This window comes from Cololabis saira, chromosome 23 (assembly GCF_033807715.1).
Source record: "Cololabis saira isolate AMF1-May2022 chromosome 23, fColSai1.1, whole genome shotgun sequence".
Classification (NCBI taxonomy): domain Eukaryota; kingdom Metazoa; phylum Chordata; class Actinopteri; order Beloniformes; family Belonidae; genus Cololabis; species Cololabis saira.
Genome location: NC_084609.1, coordinates 12,218,771 through 12,237,472, shown reverse-complemented (window position 1 = coordinate 12,237,472; position 18,702 = coordinate 12,218,771). Strand labels below are relative to the sequence as shown.

The 18,702-nt window shown below is 39.4% G+C and overlaps 1 protein-coding gene and 1 non-coding gene across 2 annotated transcripts; both read left to right on the top strand.

The window, feature by feature from the left end:
- Window positions 1–5,964: 5,964 nt before the first annotated feature.
- rps16 (ribosomal protein S16) lies at window positions 5,965–10,449 on the top strand. Its single transcript, XM_061714739.1, has 6 exons — window positions 5,965–6,053; window positions 6,145–6,196; window positions 7,491–7,592; window positions 9,408–9,504; window positions 9,611–9,658; window positions 10,262–10,449. Exons 2-6 carry the CDS (start codon window positions 6,149–6,151, stop codon window positions 10,405–10,407), a joined length of 441 nt encoding a protein of 146 aa, XP_061570723.1. The 5' UTR covers window positions 5,965–6,053; window positions 6,145–6,148; the 3' UTR covers window positions 10,408–10,449.
- Window positions 8,399–8,533, top strand: LOC133424623 (small nucleolar RNA SNORA8). Its single transcript, XR_009770910.1, has one exon. It is a non-coding gene; the product is annotated as a small nucleolar RNA SNORA8 (small nucleolar RNA).
- Window positions 10,450–18,702: the final 8,253 nt, after the last annotated feature.

The window sequence follows — 18,702 nt, the reverse complement described above, 5'->3', positions numbered from 1 at the left end:
GAAGTTTATTTTCCTTTTTGGATCCATTACTTCTGTCAATACAAGCTTTGGGGAGTGGTTGCAACAGTGTGCTCACTCGCCTGTGATCCTGCCACCCAAGCGCTGAGGCCAGAAGGGAGCTGACAGAGCGTAGGACAGCTGCAAGGCCCATTTGCTATGGGGTAAATGCTCGCTGATATATCCAAATTAATGGAAAGGGCTCACGTCCAAACTGGAGTTCAGCGCCGGGAAACATTTTAGCGCTATGAGCTGTCATCTGGTCAGGCAGACGTCAATATTTACCGCTGCCATGGCACGGTGCTGCACAGTGGCATCAATATGGGTGCCTTTCACTTTTACACAAGGAATGACTCTCGTTTGTGGCAAACTGGTTGTTTCCTTGTAAAAAACATCTCAACAAAATACTGCTCAGGGTGTTCAGCACGAACATGTTGCTTTCTGTGTTTCTACAAAACGATGATAATAAAAGACCAAATGAATCAAATTATTCCTTTATTCATTTATTTTGCACTGAACCTTTATTGTACAGCAGTGAAACATTAAAAAGAGATTTTTTTGTACTATGTCGTGTAGTTTGTAAGACACAAACTTGATTCTTCAATTCAGAAAAAAGAAGGTAATCTTATCACATTTACGCATTTCTCAGAAAGTTGTGTGATAGAATTAGCTATTTATGGATTTTTTGGACATGGATATAAAAGGTAAGACCTGCTGCCTTAAATTATGCTCCTCTCTCCTGGCAGCTTTATGATCCTCCCAGCTGTTTCTCAGGGAAGACTCTTTTCTGCCTCATCGACCCAAAAGAGTTTCCCCCCACGGTTGCTATGGCGTCCACGTTTCTGTATAGCTCACAAAACCTTTTTCTGCCCCTTTAGGCCTCTCCGCCTACTGGGTCTTAGCAGATCTTCTCCTTCTGCTCAGCGAAACTTCAATTACCAGCAACACTTTTTCAGCCACTGCGAGGCCTATTATGGTCAAATGAGACAGGACGGCCAGCCGGGAACGGCATCTCCTCCCCTGTAAATCTGAGAGCCTTGCCTCGCGCTTAGGCTGCTGTGACAAGACGAGGTCCGGGGGTCGCGCCTCCAGGTGATGTGTTTCCATAGGGCCGTGTGGGGGAAATGAACATATATGGTGTGGTCTTTATTTATTGTCAGCTCTTCTACTGGAAGAGTTCAGACTCTCCAGATTCTCATCTAAAGCAGCAAAGCTCTGTGTCTGCGGGGGATTTCAGTCTTGGATCTTTTCAAAATGCTGTGATTGTTTTATCTAGTGTGTACTTGCAGAATAACTTGGAAAGTGTTTTTTTTTTCGGCCTCTGCGAACAGCCTAACCTGAACTACTCAAAAACTGTAATCAGAGAGTGTAAATAGTTTAGAGGTCTGGACGCGGCAGAGATGAACCTGACAGTAACACAGGAGGACTATTCCTTAGCAGGCCGACCAACATGGCAGGAAATCGGGGACGATTTAGCAGCGCTGACATGCTTCCTAAGCAGACAGGGATGGTGGTGGCCTGGTGACCCATAACACAGGCGTAGATTTATCTGAAAGGCTTATCCTCCAGCCCTGGGTCCCTGCTCAGAGTTTCCTCCGTCTGTCTGACTCTTTTGTAGATATTGGCAGCCCGAGTCCAAAGCTGCGTTCCTCGCTTTTATCTTTTGGCTCATAAACTCTTCAGATTTGTCACGCATGAACTGGAAAAAATACGAAAATGTCTACCAAAGAGCAGACGGTGTCCAGGATAGGGCCCATCGTGTAATGACTCCTCAAAGAAGAGGGCTCTATCAAGGTCCACACACCTGCTTTAAGCCCTCCCTCATTACTTTAACAGCATTTCAAAGCTTCAAATTATAAAAGAATGAATTATGAATTCTTCTTAGAAGTTATGAATTTATTATAGAAACAAAGAGCAAAGTTTTCACTTTCAACCTCTATTTTTGTGTCTTTTACGTTGCTGTTACGCTTCTCTCATTAACTTTCATTAACTGCACTCCTCTCTGCAGCGTTCTCCAAAAACAGTCTGATAATAATCAAATTTCCTCTATTTGCTTGAGCACCTAACACCAGACTGAAGTCGAGCATTAAGATGATATTTCCTGTATAATATTTGTGAAGACTGAAAGCGTGCAGAAAGAACAGCAAGTGTCAGAACCAGGTTAGAAAAATAACCTCGAAGTCGTGTTGTTCTGCCACTTATTGGTGTAATTATCAGGCCATTTCTAAAATCACGTTCTCATTTTGGCATTTCTTGCTAATTTCTTGCTAATTTCTCATCCTTTTACTGGTTAAGGTGAAAATGTTTTAATTATCTTTGTACGTTTGAGCAATAAAAAGCACTGCATCAAAACAGTCCACCACATATCTGCCTGCATTTATATTCATTTAGATTAAGGATCATTTGTATACTCACCACTCTATCAGGTATACCTGGTGTATCTAATAAAAAGTTTATTTCAACATTTTATTCTAGACAATCCGCAATATAGGAATATAACATTCTCATTTAAATATCCAGAGTTAAATTACCCCTAGCTCTGTTATTAAATGGTAAGAAGTTTAAACTTTAAATGGAAACTAAAACAATGTGAATAAAATTAATTTTAGTGAGAAAAGAATATGTTTGATGTCCTGAAAAAGCGACTGTTTGTTCCATCCTTCTGGGTGCTTCCTCCTTTCTTTAAATCTATACTTTCACAGATATTTATCACCTAATATGCCATAAGCTCTCCTTATTTTTTGTGTGTTTACTCATAGCAGTGTGCAAGCTTTATAGCTGACTTGTACACACTTAACACAAGATGATGGGCACTGGAAGTAGATGCCTCAACAAAACAGTACTTTTTATGCACTTCTTGTACAAAGTTAAAATGTCTTTGGTTTGTCTGTGGAACCTTAAAATATAAATAAATAATTGCTGCCCATTGAAACTCTTTTGATTTAAATCATTTAGCCCCTGATCTAATACTGAGGCCAGGGTTGCTTTAACTCCAGAGTGGCAGCTGTCAACTCAGGATTTTTTATTTGTCTTTTTTTTTTAGAAGTAAATATCAGTTTCTCTCTCCTTCTCTTGTACTTTTTTTTATCCTCTACAAATTTTGGGACGTATATCACTAAATTTCACATTTGAACCAAACCCAATGAAAGTGCCAAGCATGCTGAGGCCAGTGAAGACTTAAAAAAAAAAAAAAAAGCATTTGTAAATGAGATTTAAAAATGTAACAAAATGTTTCCTGTCAATATTTTCAAGAAAATCCATAACAAGTCTAAGGAGGGTTAGATAAGTGTTATGTGAATGTCAAAATTGCGTTTCCTCCTTGTTATAGTGCTCCCATGTGGCTGAATAGTGAAACAGCACACCGAGGAAACGCTGAAGCCCCACAAACTACATAGCAAAGCAATTGAAAACATTTGAATAAATCACATACATGTTCTGGTAAAGAAACTGTAGCATTCAAAAGTATTTGATCTAAAATGAGGCTTTGTCCACGGTGCGTTGGCTCTGTGAGCAGGAGGAAACGGAAAGCAGCAAAAATCATTTCGAGCAGCTCATTGGCAGACATCTCAAGTGGAACGCACACTGTCTCTGACAATAAAAGAAGCCAGGTGCCTGTTCACCCGTAGCTGACACTATAAACACTACTGTCATGCAGTAAATGTCAGGCATAGGTGGGCACTGCGCACATGACTCACACCTCTGTATACAAATTCCCAAGATGCTATCTGTCTTTAGTCCTTCTTTGAGGCATGAAAGGCTCTATTTCTCCCGTCCTTTAAGGGTAAAGACGGCTCCCAGGAGCCGAGAAATAGTATTTTGCTCACAGGGAGGATGCGGTTGAACTTGAGATATTTGCCAAGTGTCTCTCAAGACCCTTTAGGGGATAAAATATTCTCTCTCCTGTCAATTCTTCTAAAACAATCCTCAAATGGTCTCAGTTTGTTTCTGCTGTCAACTGCACGTTGTAAGAAAGCACAGAGGGACTCCTTTGACGCCAGCATCCTTCCATATATGCAGGATTTACTGAAGTGATGTCCTCGTTCTCCATGATCGTGGTGAGATAACAAGCCACTTTGCGTATGGCTCTGATTTGATGTTCTGTGTCAGAAAAGATTCCCACTTCCGTTTTCCCATGTCATGTCCTGACCCTCAGAGCTCATTCTAAGCAGGGCTGAAGCACGTGATGGCTGCGGTTAGAGTCTTCACAAGCTTCAAAATGAGGTTTGATTACACCAGGAGGAAATTACCTTGTGAGGTTTCGTTCTTAGCTGAATTACTGCACCATCTTCACCAGTCTGTACTAAAATAATGTTTTGTTTAGGGGCTTTTATGCAGCAGCAGAGGGTGATGGAGGATGGGACATGCTTGGACTCAGTCTAACACAAACAAATCATTATCAGCATTGTTAAGAATGAAGTGCAGCATATCACCCTTCCAAGAAACACCCAGCCCGTAGAAACTAACATTTGTATTTTTCTGATAAAGCGTCCTGTCTTTTCCTCTTTAGTTGGCAGCAGAATGACGCTGCTTCTTCTTCTGGTCTTTGTTGTTTAGACAGCTACTTTCCTTCCGCGAACATGCACTCAGTCCCCCTGGAGAGCACACACAGAGCCCATTCAACCCGTATTTTTACAATTTTATCTTCTGCTGTTTTGTTTATCAGGCACTATTTGAACAGTAGATAGCATCAGAGTACGCAGTGATCTCTTTCTAGTGCCATGTTGCTTTATGCACTTTATCTAATGATGTTTTGTAGGTTGCATTTTATTGTTGTTATAATAAAAAACTCTTGTGTGAAGGGACAAATGAAAGAACACAGCATTTAACAAAGTGATGCTGTGAATGTTTTATGCTGGATAAATGGATTTCATTTTAATAAAACATAAAAAAACTATTAAGGTAAGGAGCTAGTTGAAGTCCACTAAACTACCTATCTTTTTTTATCATATTTTTAATAAAATATATTTAAAGAAGACCACAAAACAGTCACATTGGTATTCATTTCTCATAAACTACATTACATTAGTTTTTCCTATTTTTACAGTTTAGGCATCTTTTTTTTTTTTTTACTGTTAATATCGCTAAATTTGTTAGCAGCTATAGATTCTGGTTAGATTTTAATGTGCAAAACGAACAAATAAGTTGTTAAATACTGTTTTTGCGTTGTCATATTTTAAACTGTATACAAAAGTGGACCTTAAACTCATAATTAGGTGGAAACTTCCAAAATGATGAATAACATGATGGCACATGGAAGTTTAAGATCATTTTCCAATACTTTTTTTTAAACAATTGATCATTCAGTAAGGAATATAATCTTTTTATTTTCCATAATTAGCATTTTTGGTGCACTCTGATTTGCAGTAGTTTGGCTGCAAATCCATGAATTATTAAGGTAAACATGTTATCTATATGAATTCATAAAGTCATAATAATAATAACGACAACAACAACAACAATAATAATAATAGCCTAATAATAATAATAATAATAATACTAATAATGTGAGTAGTAAGAGTACTTTAAGAAGAACTAAATTGTTTTTATACTGGCTGTGTAATAAAGAAATGTACAAAAGTACACGAGGGAAGTGTTTGACTCGGTTATTTTTGTTCACTGTACAGTAAATGGGCAAATGAGAGCTCTTATTAACATATATACATTTTTTTAAAGTGAAAGGTGCAGCAGTATGAGGTAGACATGGTTATTGAAAGGTGCATTGTTACAGCATATTATTATTATTATTATTATTGTTATTATTATTATTATTATTATTATTATTGCATAGTCATTGATTACTCTGAGACTCTATGAGTGATGAGAGACAGCTTTTCAAATATGGTATAAATGTAAATTTAACGTATAAAAACTACACAGCAACTTTAAGCTTTAGGGGTTTTTTTTTCTGTTCACAAATGAAAATATAAAATGGAGGTGGAGCAAGAGCAACTGTCGCAAAAGCTACCGCAAAGTTGCTGGAAGTGTCGTGCGGCCGCCCCTGATCCTCGGCGTGAGAAACCCCGTCGGCCTCTTCGTGCGGCACCCGGCTGAAGACGGTATGTGTGTGCAGCAGCCCCGTCCAAAAATCACACAATTTACACTTATAAACGCGTTACTGATGTGATTGTTGCTCTCTGTGTGTTTTAGAAACATGCCACCTAAAGGTCCTCTGCAGTCTGTCCAGGTGTTTGGACGTAAAGTAAGTGAAAATGTTGAATTTATTCCACGTGTGGAGCTGCGGCTGCGCTTACATGCTAGCGAGCCTCAGCTAACAAAGCAGAAACGACGTGATTTCACCAGATTATACTATTATACTTTCACTTTTTAAGTGCTGATATAACTGTTAAAGTCTTTATTTTATGATGTACGGTGTTCTCATGTTCTCATTGGATTATTTTGTCAGCTACCGGTCTTGTTCTGTGTTAGCCCATTTAGCTGCTGTGGCGCTAATGTTTCCCGAAATTACAAGCGTTGTGTTATTATAATATGAAAGCTCAACATAATGTAAGATATTAGTTTATGTAACATCATATTTAGGAATTATTGTTATCCTAATTGGCTGCACTGAGATCAGTGAGATTTTGTCGGTCTGAATGTATGAGACATTGATGCCAAACTTCATGTCGAGTATCTTTTGATTTATTTTATTTTTGTACATGTAAAAAAACACTTCAAGAGAAGTTTAAGAAAACAAAACAAAGAATTTAATCCTTTAACACTTGACATCTTACTTTACATGTGCAAAAAAGGAGTAGGAAGTGTAAACTTATTTAATCCTACCCCCATTCACTAATCATTTAAGCTGTATTTATAAATACTCACACACTGTACTCACACTGCTAAATAACATTTATTATTATTATATACTGTAATTATACTCACACATACATACAGGACTGTCTCAGAAAATTAGAATATTGTGATAAAGTTCTTTATTTTCTGTAATGCAATTTTTATATATATATATATATATATATATAAAAAAAAAAAGTTATACATTCTGGATTCATTACAAATCAACTGAAATATTGCAAGCCTTTTATTATTTTAATATTGCTGATTATGGCTTACAGCTTAAGATTAAGATTTCCAGAATATTTTAATTTTTTGAGATAGGATATTTGAGTTTTCTTAAGCTGTAAGCCATGATCAGCAATATTAAAATAATAAAAGGCTTGCAATATTTCAGTTCATTTGTAATGAATCCAGAATGTATGACATTTTAGTTTTTGTAATTGCATTACAGAAAATCACAATATTCTAATTTTCTGAGACAGTCCTGTACATACTATACATCCTATACACATAGTTGAATATTTCTATATATTTCTACACACATGCCCATATAAATATACTGATTTACACTATACTGTCTCTATTAACTGCATCTGCTCTATATCTATGTATATATCTACTTAAACACAATCACACACACCTGTATGTATGTATATGTGTGTTTTATCTGATCTGTTTTTTATTCATTTATTTTACAGAAAACCGCCACAGCAGTTGCTCACTGCAAGAGGGGCAATGGCCTGATCAAGGTGAACGGCAGACCCCTGGAGATGGTGGAGCCTGCCACACTCCAGTACAAGGTTGGTTTCTGTCAAACATGCAACAGTAAAGGCTGGGAAGTTGCGCCATGTGGTGCTTCTATTCTGTCCAGAGTTTTTACTTATATGTTGATACATAAATGGAAACTGCAATCCTTTTGACCATATTTTGACAGACCTAAGCTTCTTTTCTTGCAGGTAAAGTGTAATTAGTTATAAAACACTTTGAAAATAATGTTCCATCACTTTCTGTTCATAAGTTTTAATTGAATACATTATGGTTTGGCTTGTTAGAGGCTTTGGGGATAAAGTCATGGAGGCCAGATTGAGATGGTTCGGACATGTCCAGAGGATTTTTTTAGCTCCCGATCACTTGAGTTTATGCATCTGCCGATCCCGATTTTTTTCCCAACCCGATCATTTTTTTTTTTTTTTGGCTTGCGATACTTTTTCCCGATCAGATACATTTTGGCAATGAATAAAAAAAAAAAAAAAAGGACTAAAACTAAATAATCCCAAGGTTCTTTTATCGTCCATTGGAGAACAACATGGACATATATTTCAACAAAGCTTATCAGCACTGGTGCCACAAAATGTAAAAACATGAAATTGTAAACTAAAACAAAAAGTGCAGAATAGTGCAATAACAAAAATGAATAAATTTAACTTCAAAAGGGGTAATTGAATGACATCAGTCAAACTCATAAACACAAGAAAACTAAAATACTTTTTGGCTTAACCTTAGTGCAACATTCTGAATCGCATGAAATGAACAGCAGCAGCTTAATGCAACATGAATGCAACGGTATATCAAACAATTTAATATATATTAAAAACACTAATAACTCAGCACCTAGTATCTGCAGCCAGCTGCTCCATCAGCTGGTTTGTTCAAATAATGGTGCGATAAGAATTCAGCTTCTGGCATCGTTGGTCTCTGGGCTGCTCGTGCCTGGAGTCCTGGTATAGTGTCTGAAACATTAGTCCACATAACAAGCGCTGAGCCTTTGGGACTCTTGTTTGTCTGGTTTACAGATTCGCAAGCTCTTTATTTTAACATTCTCCAGGCCTGAGAGGCTGGGTTTCTTTTTGCTGTCAAATTAAATCAGACTTTACCATTTTTCATAAATAAAATGCTTAACAGTAAACCAAATCACCATCCTGCTAATCCAGATCTACCTGTACATCCTGCTGTTTCCTTGAACCTCCCAAGACAGAAGGAAAAAAAAACATTAATAACTAGGTATGTCCCGATACTTTTTTGGCCGATACCAATGTTTTGAAAATGCCGTGATCGGGGCCGATTGATCGGGACAACACTAGTGAATCTATTGGTAAAAGGATGCTGAGTTTCGAGCTGCCAGGCAGGAGGCCCAGAGGAAGACCAACAAGGAGGTTTATAGATGTAGGGAAAGAGGACATGCAGGTAGTTGGGGTAGGAGACTCAGATGGAGGCGACTGATTCGCTGTGGCGACCCCTGAAAGGAAAAGCCGAAAGGAGAAGATGCTTTGACTTTGCAACTAAATATTTTCTTATCAGCAAATTGTCCCTGAACAGTAATTTTATCTCCTCGAGGCATGTTTTGGGGACTATTAAACCTAAATATGTTACTTTTGTTCATTTTGTGTAGATGGAAAAATAGTGGAAAATAATTGCAATTATTCAAAAAGTATGATATGCTCTATTGTCTGGGTCCTGAATAGGAATATTGACTGATGGGCTTCATAAAAATTTGCCTCCATATTTTTAATTGGCCAAAAATGCATCCATCACTAGTTTTTCTTTAGTTAACTTGAACTAAGATTGGTTGTATTTGGAGGAAACCGTTGATAAATCCTGGCATGCCTCCCTTCTAGCTTTTGGAGCCAGTGCTGCTGCTGGGGAAGGAGCGTTTCGCTGGAGTTGACATCAGAGTCAGAGTGAAGGGTGGTGGACACGTCGCACAGATCTACGGTAAACATGACATTTTCTACCTGTGATTTAAGCTCTGTTCGGTTGGCCGACTTTGTCGGTTATAGGATGTTCCAGTCATCTAATATACAAATGTATTTTCTTACAGCTATCCGCCAGTCCATCTCCAAAGCCCTGGTTGCATACTACCAGAAGTGTAAGTATTGAAATGTTCTTTGCACAAAAATCCATGTGGAAAATGTTTTTGTTGTTTGTTACTTTACTCTACTTTTAGCTTAGTTCCGGACAGTAAATGACAACATTTCAATTAAGGACTAAAATCTTTTTTCTTAAGGAAAGGCCTAATTATTTTATTCGTGTTTGTGGGTACTCAAATTTTACACTTCTTTTTTCCTCCTTTCAGAACTCCAAGCGTTCTGTTGATTATTTGACTATTAACGTTTCAGCTGTAGCTTAAATTATCTAAGCATTCCTGTGAATTCATAACTATATACGAGTCCCTGCACAAATGGTGCAACACTGGTATGTTGGAGAACAGTGATGCGCTAGTTTTAATGCAGCTTCAGTTTGAGTCCTGCGTAGATCAGAACCTCGCCTCATCAGGAGCCTGTCTGATTTTTATGTTTACCAAGTAGTTTTTGCCAAGAACCAAATACAAAGAAAAAAGTTATCTTGGTGTTTTAAAGGCGACAGTACCTGATTATGTGTACTTGTGAATATACATAGTAAAGTTTCTTGTAGTACCGAGTAGGATACATATAACCGTGCAGAGTAAAGTGAAACGTTTGTGTGACTGCAGATGTGGACGAGGCTTCCAAGAAGGAGATCAAAGACATCCTGATCCAGTACGACAGGACCCTGCTGGTTGCTGATCCCCGTCGTTGCGAGTCCAAGAAGTTCGGTGGACCTGGAGCTCGTGCCCGCTACCAGAAGTCCTACCGTTAATCACCCTGTACATTTTCAGAATAAATTGGTGGAACAAATAAATGTTTGGATGGTTATTTATCAGCTTGAAGTGTTTACGACTCATACACACCTTCCTCTGTCAACAGATAGTTGATGGTTCATAAAGTAATGTATAAAACCTGCTGGTTTGGATCTTCAGACACTCATTTGTTCGAGTTGGACACTAGTGTTTAGCATGTCACTTTAATGGGGATGAACATGTGAAGCATTAAACATCCATGTGAAGATCCACAGTGAAAGTTATATGAATCAATAAACTATGCAACTACATTTTGTTCAGTGAAAGATAATGGATAGGAAAAATGTCAGGTAAAATACTGTAACTCTTTTCCCTCATCTGCGCTCTGATAAATTTAACAGTTCAGGGCTAGTTTTCAGAACTTAAACATATATTTTATTAACACGGGGTGCAGATTATAAACATTGATTCAATGAAAGGGAAAAAGTAAGGATGTGAACTATAAAAACTGACGCATTTGTGTTAGGTGCCCCATGTGAGTTCCTCACTGAAGCTCACCCAGAACCCTGATTTTAAAGCAGGTAGCAGGAAATCGTTAGGTGACTTATGTAGAAAAAAAAAACCAATCCCATGAATTTCTGTGTATACATCAAGCAGGCTCTTTTTTTAATACAAGTAATTTTCGCCTCAAGTTCCATAAATTCTCGTCCTGTTCACTTGTACCTCTACTCACCATAAATGAAAGTCGTCTTTAAGCATGTAATTACAAGCATACACCACTAGAGGGCACTCTACGACAGGGACTTAATGTTGATATACATTTGTTTGTCTTTACCAGAAAATGTGCACAGCTGGTGTGCTGCTACCTCCAAAATTAATTGTATACATGCAAAAATAACATATAAATGAATATGTAAATATCCCACTCTGAAACGTCAAAGCAAATGAATACTTCTATTTGTTTGCTTATTTGATTTGGGATAGCAAGTCTTGGTCCTCTGGATGATTTAATTTGTTTTCCCTCCTGCAGCACGTTTTGAGAACTGCTCCAGTCTCCTGTTGCTGTGTTATTTAAATTTACATATTGTGATCGGATACTTTACTCTAGATGCAACTGATTCCAGGAAACTAGCTATGCCAGACTTAATCATTCTTCAGTACAAAAATACCCATCACGATTCATTTACACATTATCTTTCAGTGCATAAACAACAAACTCATCTCCACTCTCGATTAGGTCCACAGTGACATTTTTTACACTAAATTGCAGCAGTCTTTCCTCACTTCCTCCTAATTGCTTGTCACATTTTGTTTTTCCTCCTACTGCTGATGTACAAACACACACACACACAACTGCAGGAGCACAATAAGATGAGCTGAGACCCAGATGTTCTTGAACCCTCTGTTTGCTCCCCTGCTTCAGCCGTTCCCGCTCGGAGGGCTCCCGGGGGTGAATCAGGCCTGTTTACAGCCCTCCAATAATCAACACAGCAGGGAAGCCCTCCCCCCCCTGCAGCTACTGTTGTTTACCACTGTTTATTTTCTGTCCCTGCCTGCCACATAACCCCTAAAGGCCATAATGCTACACAGGGGAGATTCTGCACCTGTGGAAATGGATGTGATTTTCTGTTGAGAGCAGAGATGAAACTAATAATGCAGTGAGCTGTAGAGGTGGACAAAGGAAAACATCTGACGACTCCGATATGATATCTGTTTTTGTTCCGTGGTAAAACCAGTTCTCACCTCTGTCTTTGTATTTAAAGAAACCTTGCAAAGTATGACTTCATAGTCAAAATAAGAGCCAATTCTGACTGTAACATCTGCATTTTAAGCCCTGTAACTTGTCTGATGCCTTCATATAGCTTCTGACCTTCTAAGAGATAGCCTTAATACCCTTTATGCACAACTTCACAGTTTTAACTGCAGAGACAAACATCAAAGGCCTTCACACACTGGCCTTTAATAGGATTTATAATTGCAGATGATGTTTTCTAATAAGCTGGTAGCTCATTAGAGGGCGAGAAAGACATTACCATGTGTAAATGGCTCATTAACATGTGTAACTGTATTATGCATATCTTTTTTACTCCATCTTTGTGTCGCCTCTCTTAATAGAGCTTATAACTGGCCCAATGATAGAAAACAAAGCAGTTAACACTTTTACTAATCATTGTAGATACTGGGCCCGTTAGGTTTTTGAAAGTTATTCCAGTACAGCTGCAGTAAAGAAAGGAAAACAAATTAAACTTCAATGCAATGTGTTGTTTTATATAAGGTTTAGCACCACATATGCCAAATAAAAAGGAAATGAGCAGCATTGGGTTTGCTTTTCCTTTTCTAATCAAGCCGTTGGGTCCATTAGGCCGCTGGGTATCAGCTTCAAGGGCAGTGATGGTAAATTAACTACATTTTGATTTGGAACACTAAATGTGTATGAGTTTTTTGTTGTTGTGTTTTTTTTTCTTTCCACAGCAAATGATGTGATGTAATTAGGTGGCTGCACACTTACAGCAGACCTCGCACCTGCCTTTCCTCTGTTAACACCTCGCTCTCTCCAGGACTTCAAAAAAATCACACAAACACTGGAGGTGTTAGACCAGGATGCTTTTTGTCATCGCTTGCACCCCATCCCGACCTCTCCTCACGACGCTGTTATGGACACAAACTCTGAGGACACGGACTGCACTTGAACGCTCGGAAGTTTCTGTTTCGGGCCTCATTCCTGCAGAGGCAAAAAACAAGCCAACGATCCACATTTACATGTATCGATTTTTAGTTTTTCTTCATTTGCTGGAAGTGAGTAAACAACAATTGGCCAAGGGTGCCGGGTGGCCAGCACCAGGGGACTGCAGCAGGTAGCAACAAATGTTGGTTTCATGTCAGAGGAAATGCAGGCCGGTGAGGTGACGCGCTGCTGTTTGGGCTGAGAGTGATAATGAGGGGCGAGGGGCTTATCTGTGGGACTGTCCTTCGGGGAGCTGACCTCGGAGAATCAATGTGTGTCTGCATGTGAAGGTGAGGCCATGTTTTCATTAAGACCAGGCGGAACTTATCTAACTTTTCTCCATTTCCAATGTCAACAACGTATATTCGTCAGCCTTTAGTTACTGAGTTACTGTTCTAATAGTCGAAAGAAAATAATTCAGGATGCTGCCGGCAAGTGAAAGAAAAAAGAATATTCAAACATTTTCCAGCATTTTCTTATGACTAAACAGATAATTAAAATAGTGGTTTCTGCAGCTGTGTTAGTTATTTTCCAGAATCAGATGAGAGGATCCAGTTTCATGTCCGTAGAGGCAATATGTTATTCAGGACACAGTTGCACTGGTTGTTAGAGTCGGAGCTGGCTCCAAGAAGCAAGTGGGATATCAGCCCAAGAAATCATTAAAACATCCAGCAAAATGTAATCTTTTAAACTGAATACATTACATACAAAGTGCTTTTTTTCCAAACCTTAGATATATATTTATTGCTCAAAATCATAAAAGATCCAGAAGATAGACACAGAGACTCCAATAACACAAAGGAGACGCAATAATATCACATCTTCAAGAAGCTGATGAAAGATAGGTGAGTGAAGTGTTTTCAAAGTAGAATTTAATTTGAAAGTCAAATCAAAGCTGAGTGTTGTCACTTAGAGGGATGAAAATTGGATGTGGATCTGATTTTCACGATGCAGATTTGTGTACCATGACAAAGAAAGAAGAGAGAAAGAGAGACAGAGAGAGACTGTTGCTGACGCTCATTAGGTTGGAAAATGTCACCAAACATCTTTAGAGACCTGCGGCTCCCCCGGTCCGCAGTCAGGTGGCGTACAGCAGGCAGATGTTCGTACCCAGTGTGACCCTCCTCAGGAATGGAGCGACACACTCCCGTTCTGTGACAGGGGAGTCACATTCACAGCTTCGGAGGGTCTTTTAATGAGGGGAATGGTTTAGAAATTCACTGGCGAGCATTGGGAAGCCCTCCCCTCTCTCCGGGGAAAACAGGCACCTTCAGTCATCACCTCCCAGCAGCAGTTTGTACTGCTATACATAACCCACTGAAACATGAATCATGCCAGGCCGACTGTCAAAGGAAACAAGGAACTTTGCTGAAATTTACCCAAATCTTCACTGTATTGTTATTTTTCTTCATAGTTAACCACAATTACATCGGCGACCACTACGAGCAGTACTTCTGGCGTTATTAATAATAATAATAATAATAATAGGCATTTGCTTTTATCAATGAATTGAACTGAAATAATTATAATTTTTTAATTATAATAATTATAACCCAAATTAAACATGTTATAAGTATAGAAAAAACACATCTATTATCTTTTTCAACATTATCATAAAAGCAAATTCATTTATTTTTAACTGAGACGGTCCTGAGATACCCATGTGAAAGTACCCCCCCCCCCCCCCCCCCCCCCCCCCACACACACACATTGTTTAAATGTGTCTCCATTTTCTTGATACCAAACTGTTGCTTCTTTACAATCCACTTCCCCTAAAGGCTTGTTGTTTTGGAAAGGCACTTGGCAATGAGGTGGACCTTCCACGGGACCGTGCAAATGGAGCAGGAGTGTGCAGGGAACATACTGGAATCGGGATAATCGGTCTGCAAGATCCAGCAGGAGCCCAGGAGACGATAGAAGCCCGCCTCATGTCAACCAAGCATATTTAACCCTGAGTCCACCAGCAGAACACCGGGCAACACACAGAAAAGAACATTTCTTCCTGCCAGGGGTTTGTTAAAGGTCATGTCAGTGAACCAGAAGTGTGTTGAACAAACACAATGAATAAGATGAAAATAAAAGCTTGTGGTTTGTCTAAGGACACACCAGTTCAGCATTAGAAAGTGACGTCACATCTCAAAGCACGGTTATGGTAGTATTATGGTTTCGGGGCTGTTTTGCTGCTTTTGAATTCTGAATCATTCTTTATTTTGTGGCTTGTCACATTAGCTATCATCGAGCTCCTGCTTTCTATTCCTCCATCACTTGTTTTAATCGAGTTTTTTCACCTTTGTTCTGATTTTCACTTTAGCTCTGTGAGCTACCTCCATCATTGTGCAAAAGTTAGCTTGGGTAGATTTTGCTGATAGTAAGGATGGCAAACTAAGGTCGTCTTCACATGTAATAGTCTAATCAGCTCGATTGGGGACTCAAAAGAAATTGCAACATTCAGCTGGTCCGAGTTCACTTTCAATTACAATTCAATAATCACTGAAGGAGACGCCAAGACAAACAACTAAGAAGAAAACCCACTCATCTATTGATAATGCAGCGCTACTTCCTTGCTGGTTAATTTGCAAATGTGATATATTTTCATCTAACAACACTTCTATCAGAGCTTTTACCTCGTCCTCACTCCATGTTGGATTTGATTAGGCTGTGTTTACCCACAATGCCCCGCGTTACATGTCCACTTCCTACATGTGGTCCGCCTGAAGCAGACCGAGCCCTGCATGTTAAGGTTGACCAGAGTCCGCTTCTTTGATCAGAATCAGAGGTTGATGGTGCACTCACACCTCCCCAAACGAACCAGACTTTCTGAGCAAACAAACTCTGGTCTGTTTAAAGTGGACCAAACAGGGCTGGTGTGAAGGCACCCAAAGAGAGCTAGATGATTGATGCTTCCTAGGAATAATCATATTAGCTGGGAGGGAATTCATGAAAATCGTGCACTTGGTGACAAGTTTTTGATATTTGGCATGGTGTTAGGTATTGACATAAGGTTTTCAAAAACCACTGCAAACAAATTGGGATGGCCCCCTAGTGGCCGGTTTGCAGAAAATTAAAAATGAATCAATAAGCAAGGCGATAGAAGCAGCATTGTAGGTGTTAAGTGAGTTTAAATATGCACAGCTGATGTTTTTTGTGTGCTATTTGAATAAAATCCTATTCTTTCACTGTGACTTAGTTCTGAAGTTCTGTTCATCTTAAGCCTGAATGAAGCCACTGTTCTCACCCAATTAGATTATTGACACTACAGTGATAGTGACCTGTCCAATAAACAGAAAATTGCATTCTTTGGGGATGAAAATATAGGGTCTAGAGCCCTATACAATATTTTTATGTGACTTAATTCTAGAGATATGGAGTTTTTTGGGCAAAAAATGACCTTGAAAATTAAATTTGACCTTCAACATGACCTTGAAATAGGAAATTTATCTCAGAATTGAATTCCTAGCACCAAAAAAGTAGAAAAAGTGACAATATACAACAATCTAGGACAAAGAGAACCTGAGATATGACCTTTGGTCTTTTCGGCGGGAGCCATTTCGAATTTTCTGCAAACTGGCCACTAGGGGGGCATCCCAATTTGTTTGCGGTGGTTTTTGAAAACCTTATGTCCATACCTAACACCATGCCAAATATCAAAAACTTGTCACCAAGTGCACGATTTTCATGATTTTTGACATATTCCCTCCCAGCTATATAGGCTTTTCCTTCAAATGATACCGAGACTGATATTTCAACAAAGGGGGGAAAAAAGCTTGGTTTGGCTTTATAGGTTCATTTTCAGAAGAAAAAAGTAAAGCCATGTCTCAAATATTGACCTATAGGATGGATTCAGTCTTTTCTGAAGTGTATGCAACAATAACGTGATCATTAGATCTTTGTTATTCGTCTTGAGCTATTCTTTGCAGACAGTGTGAGATTGGTAGCACTGCGGTAAGTGCAGTATAAGTGTGTGCGTACGTGTTTGTGTGTGTGTGTGTGTGTGTGTGTGTGTGTGTGTGTGTGTGTACATATCCATACGGCAACTTGTTACAGGCAGCAGCTTTGAACACCATCTACCTTGGGCTTTAGCGAAAAAGAAAAACCAGACAGTGGTTTAATAGTCTTGTCAGATCATGCCGGAGATAATTTGCAGTGGAGGGAACTGTGTCTGGATGTAAATGCGTTGTGTGGGTTTTTTCTCTCTTTCTTTTGTGAATACAATGGTTTTGTGCATTTTTTTCCCCCTTTTCTCTTCGTATGGATGCATATTATTTTCAGTACTAAATGGAGGTGAAAGTTTGTGTCGCTAATGAGCAGCCCTGAATGTTTGAGTTTAACGTGAACATAGATGACAGCTTTTAAGTCTTTTGTTTATTCTACAGTCCCACGCTCCACTTAGCTCCCTCCCCCCTGCCTGTTCCCTTAAAGTAGCCTTCGTTACCGTTAAGGATTGAGAGAGAATATGGAGCTGATGATGGATTCATCTCATCTGTTTCACTCTGCACAAAGAGGCCTTGCTGGCTCTCCACTCAGTCTGTTTTTGGTCAGAAAGCAGCCAGAAAAGGGCTCCCTGTTGCTGACCCGCTCTGTTAGTCACACTCTGCAGCCAGCATTGACTCATTCCCAACACATTTAACCTAGACTTGAACTAAAGCAGAATTAGTCCCAGTGGGCTCACACTGCCGAACCTTTGTCTCCTATTAAAATTTGTCTTCACTCGTTGCTTCTTTATGTCTTTTTGTCTCTTTTACCTTCTTCCGTGATCGCGCAAGGCAGTTGGCGTTGGCACTCCGGTACTGGACATGGTGAGCCGGGTCACGCAGGGGTTTCCCCCTGAGAGCTCGGCTGTTATGCCCGAGCCAAATCAAGGGGGTCATAGGCTACCTAACATACCCTTCAACCTTTACCCCTCGGCTCTGGCTGCAGCACTCCGATGCCCCCGTGACAACCTGCGCAGGGCCTGCGGTGATCCCCCTCCTCAGGGGTCAGCCCGGATCTGTCTTTGTGAAAACACCCCGAGAAGCTCACCTCCTGTGCTGCAGAAGTGAGAAGATTATTAGAGATGAGATTCCAGACAGCTTTGATGTATTGAGGTTATCTTTCATTTATGCCACATTTGTTGTTGTTTCTTTCAACATCATGATTAAAGGAACATGTCAGGATTGTCAGCTGAAATTAGAGAGTATTTGTGCTATATTGCCATCTGCGTGCCGCTCGTGATCAGCGCTCCAGTGCATCAAGCTCTTATATTAGTAATTAGAACTAAACTGAATAATACATAATCACCTCCAAAGGGAAATTATATTTTTCACTATAAATTAGTGAGGAAACAAAATTCTGATACTTGGATGTGTGCCAGGAAGAGAATAATGATCTAAAGATAACATGACGTGTACTAACAGCTCTGGATTGGCTTGGAAGGGTCTAGGGACACTGCAGTCTAAAAACATGTATGTCAGGTTAATTGATGAGTCTAAATTATCCATAGGAGTGAGTGCGTGTGGAATACGGATAAGTGGGTATAGGTGATAGATGGATGGATGTGCCCAGAGATGAAGCTTTGCTAAGTCAGTGTTCCTTGACCGTGGTCCTCACGGGA

Coding starts and splice junctions, on each gene's coding strand:
- rps16 (XM_061714739.1), top strand. CDS start 6,149: ATGCCACCTAAAGGTCCTCTGCAGTCTGTCCAGGTGTTTGGACGTAAA. Junction 7,593..9,407: donor CTGCCACACTCCAGTACAAG/GTTGGTTTCTGT, acceptor CCTCCCTTCTAG/CTTTTGGAGCCAGTGCTGCT. Junction 9,505..9,610: donor ACACGTCGCACAGATCTACG/GTAAACATGACA, acceptor ATTTTCTTACAG/CTATCCGCCAGTCCATCTCC.